At 42.9% G+C, this 24126-nt stretch overlaps 1 protein-coding gene across 12 annotated transcripts in view; it reads right to left on the reverse strand.

The window, feature by feature from the left end:
• Nucleotides 1-212: 212 nt before the first annotated feature.
• MAP7D2 (MAP7 domain containing 2) overlaps nucleotides 213-24126 on the reverse strand; it is a 112933-nt gene continuing 89019 nt past the window's right edge. For all 12 annotated transcript variants that reach the window (XM_058712484.1, XM_058712483.1, XM_058712482.1 and 9 more), the window contains 9 exons: nucleotides 22094-22362; nucleotides 21361-21493; nucleotides 10587-10812; nucleotides 9714-9818; nucleotides 8596-8652; nucleotides 8083-8161; nucleotides 6919-7105; nucleotides 4240-4512; nucleotides 213-1766 (listed from right to left, as the gene is read on the reverse strand). In XM_058712484.1, the coding sequence (XP_058568467.1) occupies nucleotides 4263-4512; nucleotides 6919-7105; nucleotides 8083-8161; nucleotides 8596-8652; nucleotides 9714-9818; nucleotides 10587-10812; nucleotides 21361-21493; nucleotides 22094-22362 (1306 nt within the window). In that variant the 3' untranslated portion in view covers nucleotides 213-1766; nucleotides 4240-4262. The remainder of the gene's footprint in view (nucleotides 1767-4239; nucleotides 4513-6918; nucleotides 7106-8082; nucleotides 8162-8595; nucleotides 8653-9713; nucleotides 9819-10586; nucleotides 10813-21360; nucleotides 21494-22093; nucleotides 22363-24126) is intronic.

Consider the following 24126-nt stretch of genomic DNA (forward strand, 5'->3'; position numbering starts at 1 on the left):
TCCTAGGGACAGCTCATCACTTAAGCTTATTTCTACAGCTGGCTGTGCTTGGAACTGACAACAGAGAAATTTTAATGAGTTTGACAGGGAAAGGACACCTACGCAGGATTTTTGGGTTTTCTCCACATAGGTTTCAGAAAATCTGATTTGGTTTCAGCACATTTCTTCATCGAGCCTACAGAAACAAACAAAACACTAGCAAGCCATCAGACTCTTCAATGAAAATGTATTTCACATTAAACACAATGAACACATCATGCACATGAGGCATCACCATGGTCACAATGGTGCTATGAGGCACAACAGATCACAACAAAACAAACATTTAGCAAAATAAAACTAAGAAAGACGGTGAGGCATTTTTTGAAAGTCAGACCATGCTATCATTTTCTGTGTGCTTGTCATAAAAGGGATTTCCCCTGATATTCAAGATCAATGGCACTGCATTATTGGAGGCATGTATTTTATTTAATATATACACATACACAAACATACACAGTTTCCATAACTGATAAAGTCTTAAACTGTAGCTGGTTTTAAAAGCACATGAACAAGATTATTATTGAGACTTCTTTTTATCTCCTGGTTGCAAACCTCAGTCAGAATTATGGATCTTTTCCAAACTCTTTATTGTACAAGAGTTTCAAAGAAGTTTTCAAACAAAAAACAGTTTCAAAGGAGGTCATTTTAATCTGAAAGTCACATTTCACCACAAGAAAAAAAATTAAGAAAACACATTATATGGCATAAAACACATGAAGTATACATTCTAGTGTCATTGTCCCTTGTTCTGATATTTTTATGTTGGTCTGTTAAAATGACATGTTGGGTCCAGTTCAGGGCCCCCTTGTTCCAGAGCACTATCATTTTCATTTGAGCCTGGTTTCATTAGAGTTGAGCAAACACAGGAGCAAACAAACAAGGGCCCCAAGATCCAAGAGAAAAACAGTAGCAACAACATGAAAACCAACCACCTGTGCATGAGCCCCACAAATCATTCAAGCTTCCTTCAGTCCAAAAGCTACTCGATGGCTTGGATATTTTAAGGGGTAACAATGACAAGACCCTTGCTAGATTCAGGTGCCCGAGTCTATAATAAAATGCATACGTGAACAGAAATCATTCCACATTGCTTAATAGTTTTCTTAATCAACCAGACAATATTATTCTGTCAGCCCCCCAAGGAGTAATATGGGGCAACGCATTTTGCAGGTGGCTAAGCTTAATAATAAGAAACAGCTTGATAGTAACTTCCAACAAATAAACCACAGAAAAGGGGGAAAACCCTCTGGAATTTCTTCTAAACACAGACAGGGAGATAAGCAGCCCAAGTTCAGTGTAAGTTTAAGTAGAGTTTGAGTCAATGTCTAGAATATTTACAGGAAAAGACATCTAAATGTTTATGTACTCCAACTTTGGGAATAAGAATGGTTATAAGGTGAATTTCCAACACAGAATCACCTGGGTTATTCAGAGGATCACTATGATGATAAAGTAGTATAGGAAGCACTTTATCAGCAGCTGAAGCTCATAAATAGAACTGTAACATGAAACTTCGCTAAAGCCCAACAAGGCCAATGTTTCAAGGTTTCGACCAAGAGTGGTTTCTACCAAGAGTGGTCAGTGTTTGACATACTAACTAGGGATACAGTTACATTTTCATCTAATAATTTGGAATCCAGTGATTTAGGACAACAGAAGCTTCTTCAGAGGACCAGCAGCTTGGATTTGACTACCAGTAGCTTCATGGGTTCTCCAAACACCACCTGTGTCAATCCAAAAACAAAACCAGATGAGATGAATGAAGAGACCACATTGTACCTATTCTTTCTCACTAAAATGATCACTCTGTCTGGAACTTTCTAACTTCTTGATAATTATATAGCAGTATCTTTCAATGGAAGAGCTTCAGCATTTTGGGTGGGACTATTCTATTAGGTGGCCAAATTTTCTGCAGGATACTTAATGTCCCAAGCTCTGCTTTCCAAATGGTATTGCTGCCCCTAGCCACCGTGACAACAAAAACCAACACATTTTAAGATTTCAGTGCAGAACTTATTTTAAGAAGCCAAATGCAGTCAAAACAAACAACAAAACACATGCTTATTTATGTTCACTTGTATCCTATCCTTGATTTTAAGTTTTTAATTCAGTTAACATACAGTGTTATATTAGTTTCAGGTGTACAATACAGTGACTCAATACTTCCATACATCACTTGGTGCCCATCACAACCGGTGCACTCCACAATCCCCATACCCTATTTCCCTCATCTCCACCGCCCCCTGCTTTCCCCTCTGGTAACCATCAGTTTATTCCCTATAGTTCAGAGTCTGTTTCTTGGTTTGCCCCTTTTTCTCCTCTTTGCTCATTTGTTTTGTTTCTTAAATTCCACATGTGAGTGACATCATATGGTATTTGTCTTTTTCTGAGTTATTTCACTTAGCATAATACTGACAGAGTTTATTCTAAATGTTACCTGTCATACATTCCCTTTTATGTGTCAAAGGGCCACAAGTGCTTTCCTAAGAACGAGAGAAGTGAACTCTTAAGATGCACTATCTACAGCTGATAGCTGAGCACAGGAAGATGTATACAAAATACAGTGACCTTTGGCCATGTGCCCTCCCCAACCTGTTTCCTCATTTGATTTTATTTATTTGAGTAATCTCTGCACCCACTGTGGGGCTTGAACTCATGACCCCAAGATCGAGAGTCACATGCTCCTCCAACTGAGCCACCCAGGTGCCCCAAAATAGACTTTACTATTTTAAAATAGGCTCTATGCACAACGTGGGGCTTGATCTCACAACCCCACGATCAACAGTCGTGTGCTCTTCTGACTGGGCCAGCCAGTCAGCCTGTGTTTCCTCATTTGAGAAAGAGAAAGATTGGACTAAATCATATCAGGCATCGAAGCTGTGTTATAGGAGTGGAGCCTCATAAGAAACGAAGTGAGAGAATGCTGAGAATATAAAAATGTTTTCAGAGTCTAAAGTGGGAGGACAACTGGAATTAACTTACGAAAGGATTTGATGATAGATTCTAATTATGTTTTCATTAATTAAAAAACAAGCCCCAAACTGAAGTAAATCCAATGTAAGGTGTGTATAACTAAATCACACAAACGCAGAGTGTTTATAACCCACTTTGACAAGAAAAAAGGCCAAAGGTGGGGAACAAAAGCTTCAGGACATAAACTTCAGCTCTCCATCTCCCCACTCCCTCAGTGTGATCCAAGAATAGATGTTTGCTTGCAAAGATTCCAGAATGGGTCAAGAGAACAGCAAATCATTTGACCCAATGCTCATCATTATATATGAATGACTGCAGATAGAATGTGGAATGTCATCGAGTAAAACTAGGGGAGAAATTCACTTTATTAACACCACCTTGTACCACTATTACAGTATTGTCTTTGCCTCTAAAAATGGTGCTACTCCAGATAGATGGTTGGTCAAGCTTGTAGCAGTGCTTCTCAACACACACACCACACACCCATCCACACACCCCCAACAGCAGGGTGGGCATGGTGGGGTGTGGCACTGAAGGCTCTCATACAAAGGATTCACTTGAAATCCATCTCAATTATTGTGTGTGCTGCAGTATATACCATATACAGGTTTCCTCCCATCTGAAAGAATGTTCCTATGAAACCTTTTGTAAGCAGAAATGCCGCAAGGTGAAGAAGCAATTAACTACTACCAACTCATATGGAAAAATTTTTGAGTGTTCCCAGACCCCCAAAATAACCTCTTAGGCTTTTCTTTTACCTTAGAATATATCTTGCTAATGGATGTGTAAAATAATATGAGAGAAAGCACAGATGCTCGCAGACACAGTGCAAAGCTATGGCGGCTGAATGCTGAGTGCAGCTCTCAGGAAGGAGTTTGACGGAGCCACTGTCCCTGTGCAGGGTGCATGCTGCCTCTCAAACAGCTCACTCCAAGACAAACACTGAAGGCTGTTTTTGCATTTTGCCTTTTTTTTTTGTAAAAGTGAAAAGTCTCTTTGCACTACTTTCAGTTAATGCAAACAGGTAGTAATGCAGGTCTTTCATAAACTACATTTGGCATAATGTTAAGTTTTGAAAAATGAGTGATACCTCTATTCATATTCACATGTGTATTTTTCAAATAAAACTGACCATTCAGGACACTGAGTGATGTTTATCCCATCTTTACAAACCCCAGTTGGAGAGGTATAAATTTACACTATAACCAAAGGACTGGACTGTACCTTTCATTAAAGAGATGTATTTGTCAACAGAAGGTGTTCAGAGTATTTTCTTGGCCAGGACTGTTAAATCCTTCAATCAAGTTTTTGTTACAGTCATCCAGGCTGAGATTTTCACTGGATCGCTTGGGGTACATGGGCGGACCAGTGAAATCTAGGAGATCTTGAAGTGCTCGGGCATTACCAGTTCCATTTTGGTCCAGAGACACCCCAGGAATCATTTCACTTACTGGTGAAAATTCTGGGATGGAGATAAGCTCTTCCTTTGAAACAGGACTGGGATGGGGGGAAGGGAGGGACAGTGAAGGAGGGAGGCAGAGAAAAATATGAAAATTAATTCTATTTACAATATTCTGTTACACTACTTTTCGAGAGAAGATGGATTTAGAGACAAAGCTGGTGTGAAACACACTATAAAAAACATAAGTTAGTTCAAATCTGAGACATTGAGAGATAGAAGCCCCCCTCCCAAGGGAAAACAAGGGAAGTGGACTGGGCAGGGCTGTGAAGGCCAAGCTCACACTGCCCACAGGAAGAAAGAAAATAAAAACCACAGGTACCAGCACTCTACTGCAGAGAAGCCAACCACTTCCAAAACCTTCAAAATGGGAAACCCAAACAGAAAGCAAATGTTAGAAGTTAAAACAGAGCTGAGGAAGGGCCCTAATCAGCACCAGGGTTCCTGGTGCTGTTTCTCTTTAGCAGTGCTACCTTGGACAAGCTGTTCTTTCTCCCTGCCAGGTGCAGTTTCCACTGCTGTACAACGAGATGAACAATCATTTCTCCCTATCGGGGTTCCTGTGAGCATGACGTGATCATACTGAGGAAGTCTGTGCAGCCTGCAGTAAATGTTCAGTTTAGGTGGGGGCCATTGTTAAGAAGGACCCCACCATGCACCCAGTCACCTGCAGAGCAAATCTCTCCCATGCTCCCTCTCTAAAGTGAGGCCCCACTCTACCCTGACTTATCTAGCTCCTGCCCAGTGGGGTATGGCTCTCTCTCTCTCTTCAACCTAGAGATGGAAGAAGGAGTTTCATAGCTGGGTCAACCACAGGCCTAGCTCAGATGAGGTGGGCTGGGATGTGAGGTCCTGACACTGGGGGTCTTTCTTAATAGCCAGAGTAAGGTTGCTGCCAAGTTTGTCTGTTCTTTTCTTCCTTGATAAGATCTGAGAGAAGAATCTACAAAAACCAGGTGAACTGAAGAAACTGAGAAAATCCAATTTCCCTCATACTCAACCTAGTTACGAGGCAGTAGAAGACCTAACACCACTTGTGGTGGCTGGAGCCTGGACAAACTGCCCCATCAGCAGAAGCACCCACCCTATCTCCACCTTGCCTCACCTCCATTCCCTGGCCTTCAACAGCTGGTCAGATCGTGAGGAGGAGAAAATGCTACAAGCTTGGGTGCAACCTCCAAGAGTCACCTTTCTTTAAATGCAGAGGTGGCCACAGGAGAACTCAGAGTACACACTGAGCCCCTTCACTTTCTTGAACCCTGGCTGATGCTGTGTCTTGTCGTCTTCCCCACACCCAGAGACATAAGGAATAAGTAGAGGTAGGTTCAACACGGGGAGGGGGAGAGATGCTGTGTTAATGTTTAAGATGCCTCTGCTGTTTCACCCTAGGGCCTAAGGAGATGGACAGCAATGGAGGCAAGGGTTGTCTCCATAGAATTTGCTCTACTGGTGATGGGGTGCTGGACCCTGGGTTTGTACACATCTGGCTTAAGGCCAGGGTGCACAACCTAGGACATTTACAATCACTGTGCCCTAGGAAAGACCCTCCTCCCCAGACCCCACCCCCAAAGAGAAAGCTGAGAATTCACAGCCAAGGAGAAAAGGTTAACCTCTGGCCACCTGGAGCTCTGGCAGAACTTTTGTAAAACACTGTCACTGCCTCCTGGCTCAGATAGCTGCCCCCACTCCAATTGCCCTGCCCAAGGCTCTCTGTTTCAGTGTCTCTGTCTCAACCACATGCTAACTGAATTTGCCTTTTGTCTGAGATTAATTTGCCAGGTGAATTGTTTAAGATTTTAGTATCTGGAATCAGATTAGATCTTTTATCAAGTCTCCAATGACAAGACTACTTAAACATAAGACACTGGACACAGTGAGTCCTGTTGGTGCCCCACTCAGACCCCACTGATGTGTAGGCGCATCCGTCTCCCAGCTGCACAGAGAGCTGGCTGCTAATAGCTCACAGTTGCCACCCTTTCTCTGGACAACTGCCTTTGGCTGACAGCAGTCCTACGCCCACAGAAGTTACAACTGCATCCCTACCTTGGGTGACCACACTCAATGGCTGATGGGTAGAGTGGCACGAAGGCTGCCTCCCTTAATCAGACCACCCTCTAGTGGAAATTCATCCTCCAGAGCTCCCATAGGACCAGCTAAAACAGAATCCTTGCTTAGTGACTTCCCCTGCTTCATACTCCTTCCCACCCTCCACTTGCTTGTGAGAACTCTTTCCCGATAAATCCCATGCCTTAGAATACCTGTCTCAGGCTCTACTTCTAAAGAACCTGACCCAACACACTAATATACCACTGATAGCTTTTGTGAATGGCAATCGAACCTCCTTTAGTTGATTTAGGTATGTAAAAGATGAAAAAAATCAACAAAGAGGCAGTGGAGGTGTTTGGAGAAGAGATGAGGCTCACATGCAAAATAAACCAGCTTACCTCACATCCATAGACTGAACTTCTTCAGTTGAGTCATCCAGGCTGTTTGATTTCCCATCAAGGGTGTCTAGATGAACAAGTCCCCCAACTGGTTTAAGCCCATTAGAGAAAACGTCTCGAGGAAAAGTTTCTGGGGCAGTACGCCCCACACCATTAACTTCCTGGCAGGTGTTCAACCCATTTATTTCTGATTGAGAACACAAAGTCATTCTGTTAATCATAAAATACCAGAACAATGAAAGAGCAGGGGAAATATATATTGAGACAATTAATTTAATCCTCTGCTTTACAAACAGTCCAACATCCTTTTGCAAAAAGAACCCGATGTCATCAGCTTCAGAGAGAAAAGAAGACAAATGACATCATCAGTGTCTGTGCAGGGCTCATGACCCACCCAGGAGGCTTGGTGTCATATACTGTGCAGGTCCCCAGGCTCTGTGTAGCATTTTCTTGGGCCCCAAGGCAAAGGAGAGATGTAGAGTACCTCTGAGATGGACATGCCTTTCTGACTTTGGCTGCCATGATATATTCACATCTAAGGAGGGGTTTTCTTTGAGAGAGAGAGAGAGAGAGAGAGAGAGAGAGAGAGAGAGAGAGATGGAGGGAGGGAGAGGGAGGAAGAGCGCAGAAAGAGAGAGAGCATGAATGAGAATCCCAAGCAGGCTTCACACTCAGTGAAGAGTCTGATGTGGGGCTTGATCCCATGACCCTGGGATCATGACTTGAGCCTGAATCAAGAGTTGGGACAGTCAACCAACTGAGCCACTCAGGTGCCCCTCACATCTAATGAGTTTTAAGTATACATGAGAGAGAAGAGCTGGACTGTCCAGCTCTCCTGTGTGGAAGACAGAAGAAACCACTGTAGAATAGCAGAACCGGTTCTGAACAGAATCTGATCAGCTGTTAACCTCCCTGGAAACTAGCATGAGACTCCAGGTGGCCGGCTTCCTGTGCTGGGACTATTAAAGTAACCGAAGACCCCAGAGCTTTCTGAATGGACCTGACAGACCTGTACTGGAGATGGAGACTCCCCCAGGAGGAAAACTACACAGTGCCCTTACAGGAATAATGTTCTTAAGACCCATGGGTGTTCATCCCCGCAGGAAGTGCTTTGAGCCCTCACCTGCTGAAAGGAAGAACCCAAGAACCAGCCCTCACACTCACCTATTTTGTTCGGGACAACTGGTTTTGTCTTATTTTCCACACACACAGGCAAGTGAAGCTCTACTTTTGGGTCTTCTTTCTAAAAACAGAGGGAAGGATGACTTTACATACAAAGACAAGCACTTTTGAAAAGCATCAAAGGATATTCAGAACTGTGCTGAACCATCTGCCTATTCCATGCTAATTCTTTGAATCTTCTGGGCTTATTACAAGTTAACTGTATTTCCCTTATCAATATGTCACCATTTTCTTTTTTATTCATGGACTACTGTGCCTCTCTCTGCATCCACAACCCAACTCCTCAAATTTTTTATTACCACCCTGTCTCTGAAACTCCTCTCTTAGACTCCTCTTTCCATCCAAGTACCTGTAGCCTCCTTAATCTAGCCAGGAACAAAGCAGGAAGAGTTCGTTTTTTCTGGCTGTTCCTCTCCAAGACCTACAATTCCACTGAACATACTGTGCCATTCTCCTCAGTCCATAAACTATCAAAATGGCACTCTGAACACCTACCTTCACTTCTGGAGACACATCACTCTTCCTTGTTCTCTTCATGATTTCATCTATTCTCTGGAAACCAAAAAGGACCAGGTAAGAGGACTATAATACCAAATGAACATAAAAGCAGCTGGGTCTATATGTGATTTTACATATCTCAGAAAACTCGTAAGAGAGAAATGTCAGAAGAGGATAATGAGTACAGAAAGGTTTCCATTGGTTTTGCAGATACACACCTCTGCCCTATGGACAAGGTCAAATGCTTGAAAAGTGAACTAGTATTTGGAATCGACATTCAGTTTATATCCCACCTTTTTCCTTCCTCTCCTTAGGTTACCTAAAAACAACAGATCACTACCTGCCATTCTAGAGGACCACCCTAGAGAAAGTGAGGGTGAGGTGCAGGGCATGAAGGAATGCCAGAGATTGATCTCCTAGCTCCCAGACCTAATTCAGTACAAAGCTTAGGCTGGATCTAGGACACCACGGGAATGGAGCTTTATTTATAATCAGCCTCCTTAAACCCAACTTTATCCCTAATTACATTAAATGTAAATGGACAAAAGCACCCCAATGAAAAGCCAAAGGCCATCAAACTGGATTCAAATAACAAGTCCTAACTTTATGCTGTTTACAAGAGACATATTTGTAAGGAAACACATAGGTTCAAAGTAAAAGGATGGACAAATATTTACGATGCAGACAGTGAACATAAAAAGGCTGACAAAGTGGAAAAAAAAAGTCTGACAAAGTGGACTTTAATACAATTATTAATGGAGATAGAGATATACTAACGATAAAAGGGTCAATTTAACAGGAGAATTTAATAATCTGAAATATGTATTCACCTAACAGTAGAGCTTCAAAACGTTTAAAACAAAAGTTGATAGAACTGGAAGGAGAAATGGATAAATACATAATCACAGAGAGAACTTTTAACACTCTTCTCTCAGTTACTAAGAGAACAAGATGACAGAAAACCAACAAAGATACAGAAGATGTGAACAGCACTATCAAGAAATTTGACCTAATTAGACAATTCTAAGATCACTCTACCGAACAACTGCAGAACAGAACTGGATTGATTTCCTGTTCCTGCCTCACCCTAACTCCTCCTGATCCTGAGCCCTTACCTTCTTCCTCTCCAGGCGCTCCTGCTCAATCTGCAGCATGATCTGTTCTCTTTCTAGACGCATCTGTTTAGCTGCCTCCTGGGCCTTTGCTTCTGCTGCTTCCTTCTGATAGAAATAGGGAAACCAAGGCATAAACTTTACTAAGCTGAGAAAACACTGTAGTGGGATTCCCTGGGATATGCACGTGTTCTTCTACCTTATCAGCTACCTCAAAGTAGATGCTGTTCCAATATTCAGTGTGGATTTACACAGCCTGCTCTATGATGTAGTAGACACGGCTGGGCCTCACTCATATACTCTGGGTCCATCATGCAAATTACCTGCAGACAGTTTCCATACTGCCTGCCAAGGTCTTTCTGTGTCTGAGGGTAGTCTCTGGCCATGTGCACATGGCTAGGTGTTTCAGAAAGTTAATTACCCAAGGAGTGACCTTCAACCATGAGAGATAGAAGTTGGCAGATAAACAATCCAGTTTCCTCACCCCTCAGAGAGACAATTCTAAGGCATATTCCACAGTCTCTGAGAGAGTCCCAAAGGCATTAGCTCCCAGTGGTCCACAGTAAGCCACTCATCAGTGCACTTATACTGGCTTTCCTCTCACTCTCCTACCAGCTTCCTGGGATCTTCTCCCAAATAAACTCCTGGCACCCAAATTCTCATCCCAGGATCTTCCTTCTGGGGAATGTGAACTGACATACAGCAAACATTACAAACTTCACTTTTATTGCCCAAAGTAACTCATACTTAATAACCATCCCAGTTAGTTTAAGAGAAAACTTCAAGCAAACATTATGAATCATTCAAATTTAACTAATTTTACCTAATATTAACTAAAGCTCTTGAGGAGAGTCCATATGAAGACTTATACTATACCTGCTTTTCAATCATGGCTTTTTCTTGCTTTTCTTTTTCTTGTTTTTCCTTTTCTTGCTCTTCTTTTAACAACAGCTCCTCCTTGGCCTTCCTCTTAGCCTCCTCTTCTGCCTTTCTTTTTTCTTCCTCTTCCTGCCGTTTCTTTTCCTCCTCCTGCTTACGGGCTTCCTCTTCTAGGCGAAGCCTTTCCTCCTCTGCCTTTCTTTTCAATTCCTCTCTCTCCAGCCTTTTGAGAACATAACTGTTGTTAGAAGATGATGACATGCTCAAAAGGCAAACTGCCAAAGAACTGTGTGCCAACAGGAGAGCAAAACACACGGCACACAGACGTGTGAACTTGAATTAGCATCCACTCAAGAAATTGACTCATCCTTCCCGGAAAGCAACTTCAGTCTATACGTTATAAAAAAAATTAACCAAGGTTGACTTTAAATTCTGTTATACAAAGAGTAATGATGTACTGATTTGAGAACACACCATAATGAAGACATAAATGCTCCCTAGTCAATCTACAAATGACCACAGTCCCACCATTCTTACTTAATGACAATTCTTTGAAAAACTAAGTGAAATATTTAAACCTAATTGAAGCTGAAAAAAACTAGAAATGTCTCAATGGCTACAACTGTGCCAGTTGGCAACTTAAAGAGCAGTGACTATGTGCTCAATAAGTTTACTTTGGGTTCTAACTGCTGTGTTAGTTCTGAAGCGGCAAGTAGAAGAAAGTATTCAACAGAACTCTTATATTTAATATAGAAATTCAAACATCTATTTCTCATTTGTATTACCAATATTTAAAAATCTTTTAGCTTTTATTCGTTGCTATATGAAAATTAAATGACATTTAGACATTTTTCATCCACAGATGAACAGTTGATGATATAATGCTAAAGAGCTCCAAGCAGTGAGGGAAAACCCTATGAAGTCTAAGCAGTTGTTTTTACATTTCTAACATTCTTCCTAGTCACAAGTGTGTCGCTTTCCTCATCTATGAAAAAATGCGAGTAATCATACTCATCTTGCAGTGTGTTACTGAATGACAATGTGACATATGGGCAAGATCATGACTGTACCTGATTGTACCACTCACTGTGTGCCCCTTCCTTGGAAAGTCACTCAACATTTCTGATGCCCGTTAAAAAAAAATAAAACAGGAATAGCTATACTACTGGGTCCATGACATCATTGTGAGAACTAAATGATATAATGTAAGGGAAGCACTTGGCACAATACCTGGCCCTAAGAAGATTCTCAAATGCACGCCCTTGTAAGCATATCTATAAATCTGTATGCTTTTCAGACATCACCTTTATACAAAAGCAGGGGTCACTAACTTACTGGGGTATTGTTACATTTTTATAAAAAGTCAGGACTTAAAAAGGATATCCTGCAGGAACTGTGGAGGCAATTAGCCTATATGTCACCAAAGAAATATTTACATTTTTTTAACGTTTATTTATTTTTGAGAGAGAGAGAGTGAGCATGAGTTGGGGAGGGGCAGAGAGAGGGAGACAGAGGATCCAAAGAAGGCTCTTCACTGTAAGCACAGAGTCTGATGTAGGGCTCAAACTCACAAACTGTGAGATCATGACCTGAGCTGAAATCAAGAGTCGGATGCTTAAATGACTGAGCCACCCAGGCGCCCCCACCCCGCCCCCATCAAAGAAATATTTTAAAAGGTAAAGAGATACTTAGAGACATTAGCCCAGGACTATAATAGTATGTAACATATTCTATATTTGCCAAGACTGTGATGCCTAAAAGCACTGCTGGAACAATGGAAATTATTAACAAATATTCTAGGGAACTCTGGCCAAGAGCATTATGGGGCCTAATCAGAAAGAAACTCCAGTTCTTAGATTCCTCAATGGAAGACTAAGTATGTCTAACACAAGATTATCAAAATGTCAATAACAAAGTTTATCCTAAGATTAAACAGGACACTATTTTAGTTCCTAACCCTCACCTGATGAGATGGTTTTAATTGTCCCCAAGGAACTAATACATAAAGGATACAGTGTTTATGAATTAATGCACAAGCTACTTCATCTTTAGCTTCAGGATCTGAAAAGCGTTCTGTTTCTTCTGTTTCACCATGAGGACTTCAGAGGTGCCCAATGCATACACAAACAGTAAGTAACACATCCCCTTGGCTCCAAAGTCTCCATAATCTCTATCATTATGCACAACACACATTCCTCCTCCCCACAGGCCCATTAGCTCTACCTTGTCCCTCCTGTTACAGACAGAATACCCTCCATTAACCAAACTCTGCTTTCTCCAAATTAGGTCAAAACTAGCTTCCCGCGTGAAACCGAGTCCCTCAATATCCTCTCCAAGGATGAGTATTCTTCATCTGCTTAAAAAAACAGACAACATGGATTTGGTCATTTCTCCACAGTCATGTTGCTGCAGACTGCCCCACCCCCTTGCCCTTGCCATCATTACCAAGTTCCTTCTGGAGTTCACAACTCCAGAACTGCATGCAGTTCTGTCACCCCTCTGTTTTTATTCCTGTCACCTACTCCAAACCCATCCCCCTTCCTTGCCAGGGAGAAAGTACCAAAAACCTATGCATCATGGTCATCATTCAACATTTAGCAGATGCATCCTTTATCCCTGTCACTGGCCGCTGGTGAGGGTCTTGCACATCTCTGACACATGCTCAGCCTTGAACTACTTACTCCATCTGTGGACAAGGATGGGGGTTTTGCTATTCTCTCCTGTGTGCTTAAAAGTTTTCATTAAAAAAACAAAAAACAAAAAACAGGCCTTCCTAAAGAAGGAAGAAAGAGCTCAGATACACAACCTAACCTTATGCCGTAAGGAGCTGGAAAAAGAACAGCAAATAAAACCCAAAACCAGCAGAAGACAGGAAATAATAAAGATTAGAGCAGAAATTAATGCTGTCGAAACCAAAAAAAAAAAAAAAACAAAAAACCAAAAACCAGTAGAACAGATCAATGAAACCAGAAGCTGGTTCTTTGAAAGAATTAACAAAATTGATAAACCACTAGCCAGTTTGGTCAAGGAAAAAAAGGAAAGGACCCAAATAAGTAAAATCAAGAATGAAAGAGAAATCACAACTAACATAACAGAAATAAAAACAATAATAAGAGAATATTATGAGCAATTATATGCCAATAAAACGGGCAATCTGGAAGAAATGGACAAATTCCTAGAAACATATACACTACCAAAACTGAAACAGGAAGAAATAGAAAATTTAAACAGACCCATAACCAGTAAGGAAATCAAATGAGTAATGAAAAATCTGCCAAAAACAAGAGTCCAGGACCAGATGGCTTTCCAGGGGAATTCTACCAAACATTTAAGAGTTAACACCTATTCTCTTGAAACTGTTCCAAAAAATAGAAATGGAAGGAAAACTTCCAAATTCTTTCAATGAAGTCAGCATTACCTTGATTCCAAAACCAGATAGAGACCACACTAAAAAAGAGAACTATAGACCAATTTCCCTGATGAATGTGGATGCAAAAATCCTCAACAAGATATTAGCCAACTGGATCCAACAATACATTAAAAAAATCATCCACCACGACCAAGTGGGATTTATACCTGGGATGCAGGGCGGGTTCAATATCCGCAAAACAATTAACGTGATTCATCACATCAATAAAAGAAAGGACAAGAACCATATGATCCTCTCAATAGATGCAGAGAAAGCATTTGACAAAATACAGCATCCTTTCTTGATAAAAACCCTCAAGAAAGTAGGGATAGAAGGATCATACCTCGAGATCATAAAAGCCATATATAAACGACCCAACGCTAATACCATCTTCAATGGGGAAAAACTGAGAGCTTTCCCTCTAAGGTCAGGAACAAGACAGGGATGGCCACTCTCGCCACTGTTATTCAACATAGTATTGGAAGTCTTAGCCTCTGCAATCAGACAACACAAAGAAATAAAAGGCATCCAAATCGGCCAAGAGGAGGTCAAACTTTCACTCTTCGCAGATGACATGATACTCTGTATGGAAAACACAAAAGATTCCACCAAAAAACTGCTAGAACTGATTCATGAATTCAGCAAGTTGCAGGATATAAAATCAATGCACACAAATCGGTTGCATTCCTATACACCAACAATGAAGTGACAGAGAAATCAAGGAATCGATCCCATTTACAGTTGCACCAAAACCCATAAAATACCTAGGAATAAATCTAACCAAAGAGGTGAAAAATCTATACACGGAAAACTATAGAAAGCTTATGAAAGAAACTGAAGACACAAAGAAATGGAAAAAGATTCCATGCTCCTGGATAGGAAGAACAAATATTGTTAAAATGTCGATACTCCCCAAAGTAATCTACATATTCAGCGCAATCCCTATTAAAGTAACACCAGCATTCTTCACAGAGCTAGCACAAATAATCCTAAAATTTGTATGGAACCAGAAAAGACCCCAAATAGCCAAAGCAATCTTGAAAAAGAAAACCAAAGCAGGAGGCATCACAATCCCAGAATTCAAGCTATACTACAAAGCTGTAATCATCAAGACAGTATGGTATTGGCATAAGAACAGACACTCAGATCAATGGAACAGAATAGAGAACCCAGAAATGGACCCACAAACGTATGGGCAACTAATCTTTGACAAAGCAGGAAAGAATAGCCAATGGAATAAAGACAGTCTCTTCAGCAAGTGGTGCTGGGAAAACTGGACAGCGACATGCAGAAGAATGAACCTGGACCACTTTCTTACACCATACACAAAAATAAACTCGAAATGGATGAAAGACCTCAATGTAAGACAGGAAGCCATCAAAATCCTCGAGGAGAAAGCGGGCAAAAACCTCTTTGATCTTGCCCGCCCGCAGCAATTTCTTACTCAACACGTCTCTGGAGACAAGGGAAACAAAAGCAAAAATGAACTACTGGGACCTCATCAAAATAAAAAGCTTCTGCACAGCGAAGGAAACAATCAGCAAAACTAAAAGGCAAGCGACAGAATGGGAGAAGATGTTTGCAAATGACATATCAGATAAAGGGTTAGTATCCAAAATCTACAAAGAACTTCTCAAACTCAACACCCAAAAAACAAATAATCCAGTGAAGAAATGGGCAAAAGACTTGAATAGACACTTCTCCAAAGAAGACATCCAGACGGCCAACTGACACATGAAAAAATGCTCAACATTACTCATCATCAGGGAAATACAAATCAAAACCACAATGAGATACCACCTTACACCTGTCAGAATGGCTAACATGAACAACTCAGGCAACAACAGACGTTGGCGAGGATGCGGAGAAAGAGGATCTCTTTTGCATTGTTGGTGGGAATGCAAGCTGGTGCAGCCACTCGGGAAAACAGTGTGGAGGTTCCTCAAAAAACTAAAAATAGAACTACCCTATGACCCAGCAATGGCACTACTAGGCATTTATCCAAGGGATACAGGTGTGCTGTTTCGAAGGGACACATGCACCCCCACGTTTATAGCAGCACTATCCACAATAGCCTAAGTATGGAAAGAGCCCAAATGTCCATCAATGGATGAATGGATAAAGAAGATGTGGTATATATATACAACAGAGAATTACTCAGCAATCAAAAAGAATGAAATCTTGCCATTTGCAACTACGTGGATGGAACTGAAGGGTATTATGCTAAGTGAAATTAGTCAGTCAGAGAAAGACAAAAATCATATGACTTCACTCATATGAGGACTTTAAGAGACAAAACAGATGAACATAAGGGAAGGGAAACAAAAATAATATAAAAACAGGGAGGGGGACAAAAGAGAATCATAAATATGGAGAACAAACTGAGGGTTGCTGGAGGGGTTGTGGGAGGGGGAAAGGGCTAAATGGGTAAGGGGCATTAAGGAATCTAGTCCTGAAATCATTGCTTCACTATAAACTAATTTGGATGTAAATTTTAAAAAATAAAAAATAAAGTTAAATTATAAAAAACAAAAACAAAAAACTTCATCTTCCACATCTGAACTTCCCCTTCTTTGATCTGCCCTCAACCTGTCCTTCAGCACCTTCTCTCCTGACCTGCCCAGAGGAGTGCTGCATGGTCACTTGCATCTGTTCCCTCTTCTCTCGCAGTGTCCCAGGCCTCTGACCTCCTTCTGAGCATTGTGGGGCTGGCATGGAAGCCACTCTGCTGCTCAGTTCCAAGCCTGGGTGGCCTCCCTGACCATTTGCGCCCCTCCTGGACTGCCAGCATTCATGAGAGTAAGGCCCACACAAGGCTGACTGGTCAGCTGGTCCTGGCCTCAGCTGCCACTCCAACCTTTTACCCTCATTTCTCAGATCCTTGTGGAAACACTCTGAACTTCTACCTTTTCTCAGTCTCAGTCTTCAACATCCTCTTTAGTTGATGGCATCACCAACCACTTTCAGACAAGATTGGGGTCACCTGATCTGGGCTTCCTTATCTTCTCTTCTCTGTGGCACTACTGGTCAGAAAATTTCCCCTTTCTTCCTCTGCTTAGATGTGAAAGACTATAAATGCCACCACTTGTGCTATGAATCCCATGGCCTCCAGCACCTGTGTTCCTCCCACTATCCCCCTCTCTTCCTTTCATCAGCTCACCCTTAAACATGTGCTTTTCCATGGCTGGCAAACACTCAGGTCTTAAGCATCCCAAACAACTCTCCTCCACCCCCTCCCCCCTCCGCTCACAGCCTCCTAACATGCCACTGATGTTCAGAGCCTCTGCCCTCTCACCTCCAAGCTGGCTCATGTCTCCACCCTTCTCCATGGTTTCCCGCTAAAATCTCAGCTCGTCTTTTAACCTTGAGACCAACAGCCTTTCCTCAATCTTAGCATATTGTGCAGGTACAGACAGCATTAAATGTCCCTCCTGCAAGACCTTGCCACAGCCCTGCATGTGTGAGGCTGTGTCGCCCTAGCTCTCCCTTCCTGCCTCGACTGTTGCTGTATCCATCACCACTGTTCTCCAGTCCCAGGCTGTCTGGTACTTTCCTTTCTCTCTACCTACATGGTGCTATGCAAAGCTTCCTATCTGGCAAGAGAGAGGAAAATCAGTTTGGGGTCAAGGGTATTGCTCTTATTTTTACCTACGCCCCAGGTGTTGACTCCATTTCCCATCACGTGGATATTTCACGGGCACTTTAAACTTGATTTATATAAAATCAAATGGATAGGGGTACCTGGGTGGCTAAGCTGGTTAAGCATCTGACTCTTGATTTCAGCTCAGGTCATGATCTCATGGTTCGTGAGATGGAACCTCGAGTCAGGCTCTGTGCTGACAGCATGGAGCCTGCTTGGGATTCTCTCTCTCCCTTGCTCTTGAGTGCATGGGCTCACTCTCTCTTTCTCTCAAAATAAGTAAGTAAACAATAAAAAAAACCCAAATGGATAGTTGTTGTCCTCTAAAACCAATTCCTTCTGTCCTTCATTTATCTTTTATTGGGTGTACCATTCTCCTAAGTCCTTAGAATCAAACGCTAACATCGACTTTGAATGCACCCGTTTCTGTTGATTTGTGCAAGTCTGCAGACTGTAGCTGGACCACCTGTCTTGAATTCACACTCACTTTTCCAGGTCCATCTTCAACATACTGCATTAGCCCTTGCCTTCTCTTAAGCCGTGCCTGCAATGGCTTCTTAGTTGGGCCTCTTTCTCCTTCTCTGCTTTTCTCATACATTTACTGAGTGGCAGTACCAGTGGTCCAAAGACTGTACCCCAGCCTTTTAAAGGTGCATACTAGGGGGAAGCATGCCTATGAACAGAGAAGGCTATGTTAGTCAGCTGAATGGCTGGGCTCAGGAAGGGTAAAGAGTAGGTGAGTTCAGTTTTCTCCCAGGTGCAGGCCAGAAAGGCTACAGAGAGGGAGCAAGGCTTGACCTAGGTCTGGAGAAAGGAAGATGTGTCTGGTGAGAAGAAGCAGGAGTCCACGTGGAGCAAAGGAAAAGCAGAGATGTAGATGTGTGGCAACACACGATTGGGGCATGTCAGGGAGCTCTGCAGGCTGGTACCCAGGTTGCTGGAGGCAAAGGGACACGTGGTAGCAGGTCATGGCCATGAAGGGTGGGCACCATCATCCTGATGGGTTTAGATGGCTTATGTGGGCAGGGAAATGCTGGTTTATTAAAGGATGGGAGCAGGACAATGACACTTATTTGAGAACAGTCACTGGGAACCCAGTGTAGAGAGTGGACAAACTCCTGCTCTGAGCAGACAGGTCAGCTGGGATGCCACAGACAAAGTCCAGATGAGAAACAACAGGGGCCAGAGCTCAGAGGAGAGGAATGGCTGGAAGGAAAGGGAGAGGAGAGAAATGCCAAAGAGGCAGCCCAGAGAGACCTGACAAGTGACCTTCTGACAAGGTCAAAAAACCTGACATTTGAAAACAAGGAGGAAGGGGAGGAAGGAGTTGAGAGCTGGTGCTGAGACTTCTGATTCTGGTGCCTGGAGAAATGGGAGTACAGAGCTTGTGAAAGGAAAAGGAAGTATGGGAAAAAAACAATAACGTCTACTCTGCACACGTTAATGATGAACTTGAGATGCACATGGGACATACTCAAATGAAATCATAAGGCATTTGGGATGTTCTCTAGACCACTGCTATCCAAGAGAACTTTCTGTGATGAGGGAGATGTTCTAGAGATTTGTTATCCAATATGGTAGCTACTAGCCATGTAGCTATTGAGCACTTAAAATCTGGCTAGTACACCCAAAGAACTGAATTTTACTTCATTTTAGTGAATTTGCATCTTGGTAGCCACATGGGACTAGAGGCTATGGTAGCGGACAGTACAGGCCTAGCAAGACACTGGGCAATAGGCGCAGATTCAGAGGTCACCACTGTATATGTGTTAGAGCCTCCCTTGTACCAGGAAGTACTGAAGGTTTACAAAACAAGATGAAATTAGCTTCAGAAACAGATGGTAAATGAGGCAAAGGGAAAACGAGGGTAGAAGGGAGATGAGGACACAGTTGGTTTAGCACACCAGATGCTCAACATGAAACTGCTGTGTGAAATGTGAGCCAAGGAAAATGGCTGATCAAGAGGGAGGACCGTTGCTCAGGGAGGGCTTGTCAGGTGAAGCTGGCCAAGGAGCAAGGGCTGGGAGCCCAGGCAACAAGTGAGGGGATAAGGGGCAGACAGAGGAGATGGAGAAGGAGAGGCCAAACAAGCAAGGGCAATCTTGACAAGGTCAAAGTCAACATAGAAATGGATTAGGAGTCTGGCAATTAGGAGGAATGATGAGCATGAGGTCTGAACATGAATTGAGGAAATACAGACAGGAAGTACAATCAGTTCTTTCAGGAGCTGGGCTGTACAGGAAATGTGAGAAAGAGAGGATGATCGCTGGTAAGTAAAGAACTTCATCTTCCTAAGCATACAGCCACAAATACGTTACTTCCTGCTCAGGACCTGCAATCACCAAGGCCTGTCATTTGAGGTCCTGAGATTCATCTTTACCTCCTGTGACCTATCTTCACACATTTTATGGCCCACTCAAACCAGCCCAAAGACACCACTCAACAGAAAGATCTGTCACTGTTGACCAAAAGGCTGGAGGTGGGAAAATCATCAGAAGTACAGAATCTGAAGAAAAGACAAATTAAGACCGAGACCCCACCCTTAAAAAAAATCAGCAAACCTGTATTTAAAGATCACAAAAGATTTGCCAAGGTCACTTAAGGATGAAGGCTATTTTATTATTTATCACTCTGCATTGAGTACCAGTCTTGAAGTGGTGCAGCATGGCTTGCTTCCTGTAAAGTTAATTCTCTAAATCACACTGGACTGTACTCTGTGATTATCCTGAAAGCTTCCTTATCAATTTAATGATAAAATCTACCTTGTCTTCCAACATGCATTTTTCTCTGAACACAAAGATCAGAAAACGCAGAACTGTCTGTACTCTGACCAAGTGCCCTGGTACTAACAATGCAGTGGTTCTCACACTTTGGTGAGCTACTGAAAAAGGATGGGGCCTAGGACTGTGTCTTTCCATTGCCTTCCCTGTACAGTTCTGATACCCCCCCCAAATTTAGGAACCACTGCCATGATGTCTTCTGTCATGCTCCAGGATCGGAGTCCCTGTACTTTGTTGCTTGTGGATAATGATGTCAGCTTCCACCCCATCTAGTGGCCTCTGCTCCAACCCTCCTCCTTCTCACCTGGGGGTGCAAGTTAGGATAGTTTAAGGAAAAAAACATGATTTGGAAAGCAGAATCAAGATCTCTCCATCTGGAACCTTCTGTCTTGAAGGAGAACCTCATTTCATGAACTAAGTCCAAACTCCCTTGATAGTTCTATGAGGTCTGGCTGGTTCTAGAGTCCAAGAGGAGAATGGGAAGCCATTGGTAACATTTAGATCCGGGAGCTAGGCAGGAGTTTCCAGGTAGTCTTAAAAGAGCAAAGTTCCATCAATGTTAGTTACATCTAGTAGAAGAAGCAGTCTCCTGAATACCTGCCACGCAGACCTATTTTCTGTTAATCTTTTGTCAATACCCAAACTCTAGAAACAAAGGTAAGTTGCTCTTTCTACCACAGCCTTTTTTTTTTTTTATTTGAGAGAGAGGAAGAGAGCCTGAGAGAGTGTGTGTGCATGAGCAGGGGAGAGGGACAGAGGGAGAGGGAGAATCCCAAGCAGGCTCCATGCTCAGCGTCGACACAGGGCTCGAGCCCATGACTCTGGGATCACGACCTGAGGTGAAATCAAGAGTCAGATGCTCAACCAACTGAGCCACCTAGGTGCTCTTCTACCCACAGCCTTTTACAGAAGATAGCAATGAAACTCTGAACAGCCCCATACCTGTCCTGTTCTTCCTTCTCCAGCCGTTCCTGCTCCTCCTGCTCTTTCTGTAGCCGGGCTTGTCGTCTCTTTTCAGCCAGGATCTTTGCAGCCTCTCCTGCATCAGTGGTGCCTGCCGTGGGCTTCCCTGAGGCTGCATCGGAGGAAAAGATCATGGGAAATGAAACAGTGATTGCACTCACATGAGTAAGCTGCCACTTGGAAACAAAAAATCCAACACAATGGGTCATGGGAAATGCTGCCAGGACAAGCACAATCAGCCACTGACAAGTTGCAATGGGCCGGCTACGACCCTGAATGCATCTCCCAGTGGAGGGTAGTGGAAAGGTGAGGAGGAGAGACATGGTGGCTGGCACAACCCACAGGAGCCACCACAGCAGTGCCACTCTGAGTGAACTCACTGCATCTAGCACAGAAGCTTGAAGGACTGAAGGAAGACCTTCTCTGTGGGAAGTGCAGATGCTAGCTGGATGCAGCTCAACACCCCCATGAGCTTCCAAAGCCATGACCAGTGTCAGTCCCTCCTCCAGGGGATCCGTAGGAGACCGAGGGGAAGGACTCAAGGGCAATGTGCAAGCCCGAGGAAAGAGCATGAGGTCATGAAGTTGTCCCAGGGAAACATCTCCTTCCCTCCCTCCTTCCCTCAAACATGAGATTCCCATGTGGATCCGGGCAGAGAGAGAACTAGCTTGGAAAAGCCAAGCTGCGGGCAGCATCAACAAGAAGGACCTACCTCCACTGCCCTCAGTCTTCCCTCCTGTGGCCAAATGCTTCTCTGTGACATGCTTGTCCACCACGTGCTTCTCTGGGGCTTCTTCCCCATGCAGGCCAGCTGCCTGCTGGGCCAGGGCACCCTCCCTTTCTTTATTGCTCTTCTCTTTCTCTGCTTTCCTCTTAGGTGTTTCCTGGCTGGGAAAGGTGGGAGAGCGGTACTTCACAGGAGACCCTGGGTATGGTGGCTTCACATTCTTTGGAGACTGTGGATATGCTTTTGAAGTTGTCCTGGAAAACCAAAAACATGCCCAGACGATGACTACTGGGCCTGACCAGAGAACCCTCTCTCTGTTCATAAGATGCTTGGTTCCAAAAAGCTGAACACTTTCATCCTTCAAGAAGAACAAATGGAAGGCTTAGCACACACTCAAAAGTCCTCAAAGTACCAACACACTGTAACAGGAACATAAGGAATCTACAAGGTATCCCTGGTGGAAGGGACATGATTTTAGGAAGCCCAGCTGGTAATGCCATGTCGTGACCTCATTTAAGTCTGACTGACAATGTAAGGATAAAATGTGAGGCATTGTCCTACCACTTTTCAGTTGAATACTAGGGTTGGATCTGGCTTCAGCATATGGCAATGGATGAGCTGGTTCTTTTTTTTTTAATTGTGGCAAAAAACATGTAACAAAATTTACCATCTTAGCCATTTTTAAGTGTACAGCTCAGTGTCATTAAATACACTCACAAAGTGATGCAACTATCACCACCAGCCATCCCCCAAACTGCATACCCATTAAACACTAACTCCCTATGCCTGCGTCCCTAAGCCTCTAGTAACCACCCTTCTGTTTTCTGTCCGTAGGAATCTTACTATTCCAGATACCTCACAGAAGTGGGATGATATAGTATATGTATCCTTTTGTGTTTGGCTTATTTCACTCAACATAATGTCTTCAAAGTCCCCAGGTTCTTTTTATAAAAAAAACTCACCCATCGCTTCTCGGCCTTTTGGCTAAGATCAAGTGTTTAAAAAAAAATTCACCTTTACTGAAATATGATTGATATCCAGTTCCCTTTTAAATGCTGAGGAACAAACTCAGACAAAAGGTGGGGAGAGGAGGTGTCTTTCTTTTGAGGTTATCAAGGTTTAAAAGAATCTCTCCTGTTACTGGAAAGATGTGAAAGCTGAGGACAAGCCTATTGTTACTCAGGGAAGTAACACTTCGTTAAAATGCAGGAGCCTATGGGGGAGCCTGGGCGGCTCAGTCGGTTAAGTGTCCGACTTCAGCTCAGGTCATGATCTTGTGGTTCATGAGTTCAAGCCCCGCACTGGGCTCTGTGCTCACAGCTCGGACCCTGGAGCCTGCTTCAGATTCTGTGTCTCCCTCTCTCTCTGCCCCTCCCCTCCTCTTGCCTTGGTCTCTCTCTCTCTCAAAAATAAATAAACATTTAAAAAAACATTTTAAAAAATGCAGGAGCCTATCTTATGTCTGTTGAAGGAGCTTTGGAAGCTACGTTTACCCAGATGTTTGCTCAAGGAGGTAGCATTTGCAGAGTTCCTTTAGGAAGAACATACAGTAATCTGTATATAAATTATAAATTGTCATTCTTGATCCTGTAGCAGATTGAACCATATGAAACTGCCAATATTCAAGTGTTTTTGATCTATGAAAACAGCAAGAAAAACAGCCATTCAACATAATATTAAAGGCCCATTTATTACCACAGGCTTAAAGAGTTACCTGATCAGATCCTGGTGGTAAGGGAAAACTATGATTAAATCAACACTGTACTTGGTCTTGAGCTGAAAAATCCTCAAGTGGTATGCGGATTAGGTAAGATACAGGCCAGTTTTCCAATGATGCTCTCATGCTAAAATGCCAACTCTGAGTGCCCAGGAAAACATCTTCTCTTAGTAAAAGCCAGACTGAAGGCCACACAATATTGTGATCACCTGACCTGATTAATACAACTTGAACCTGATTTGAAATTTTTTAAAATTTAAATTCTGGTTAACATACAGTGTAGTATTGGTTTCAGGAGTAG

This window comes from Neofelis nebulosa, chromosome X, assembly GCF_028018385.1.
Source record: "Neofelis nebulosa isolate mNeoNeb1 chromosome X, mNeoNeb1.pri, whole genome shotgun sequence".
Classification (NCBI taxonomy): Eukaryota; Metazoa; Chordata; class Mammalia; order Carnivora; family Felidae; genus Neofelis; species Neofelis nebulosa.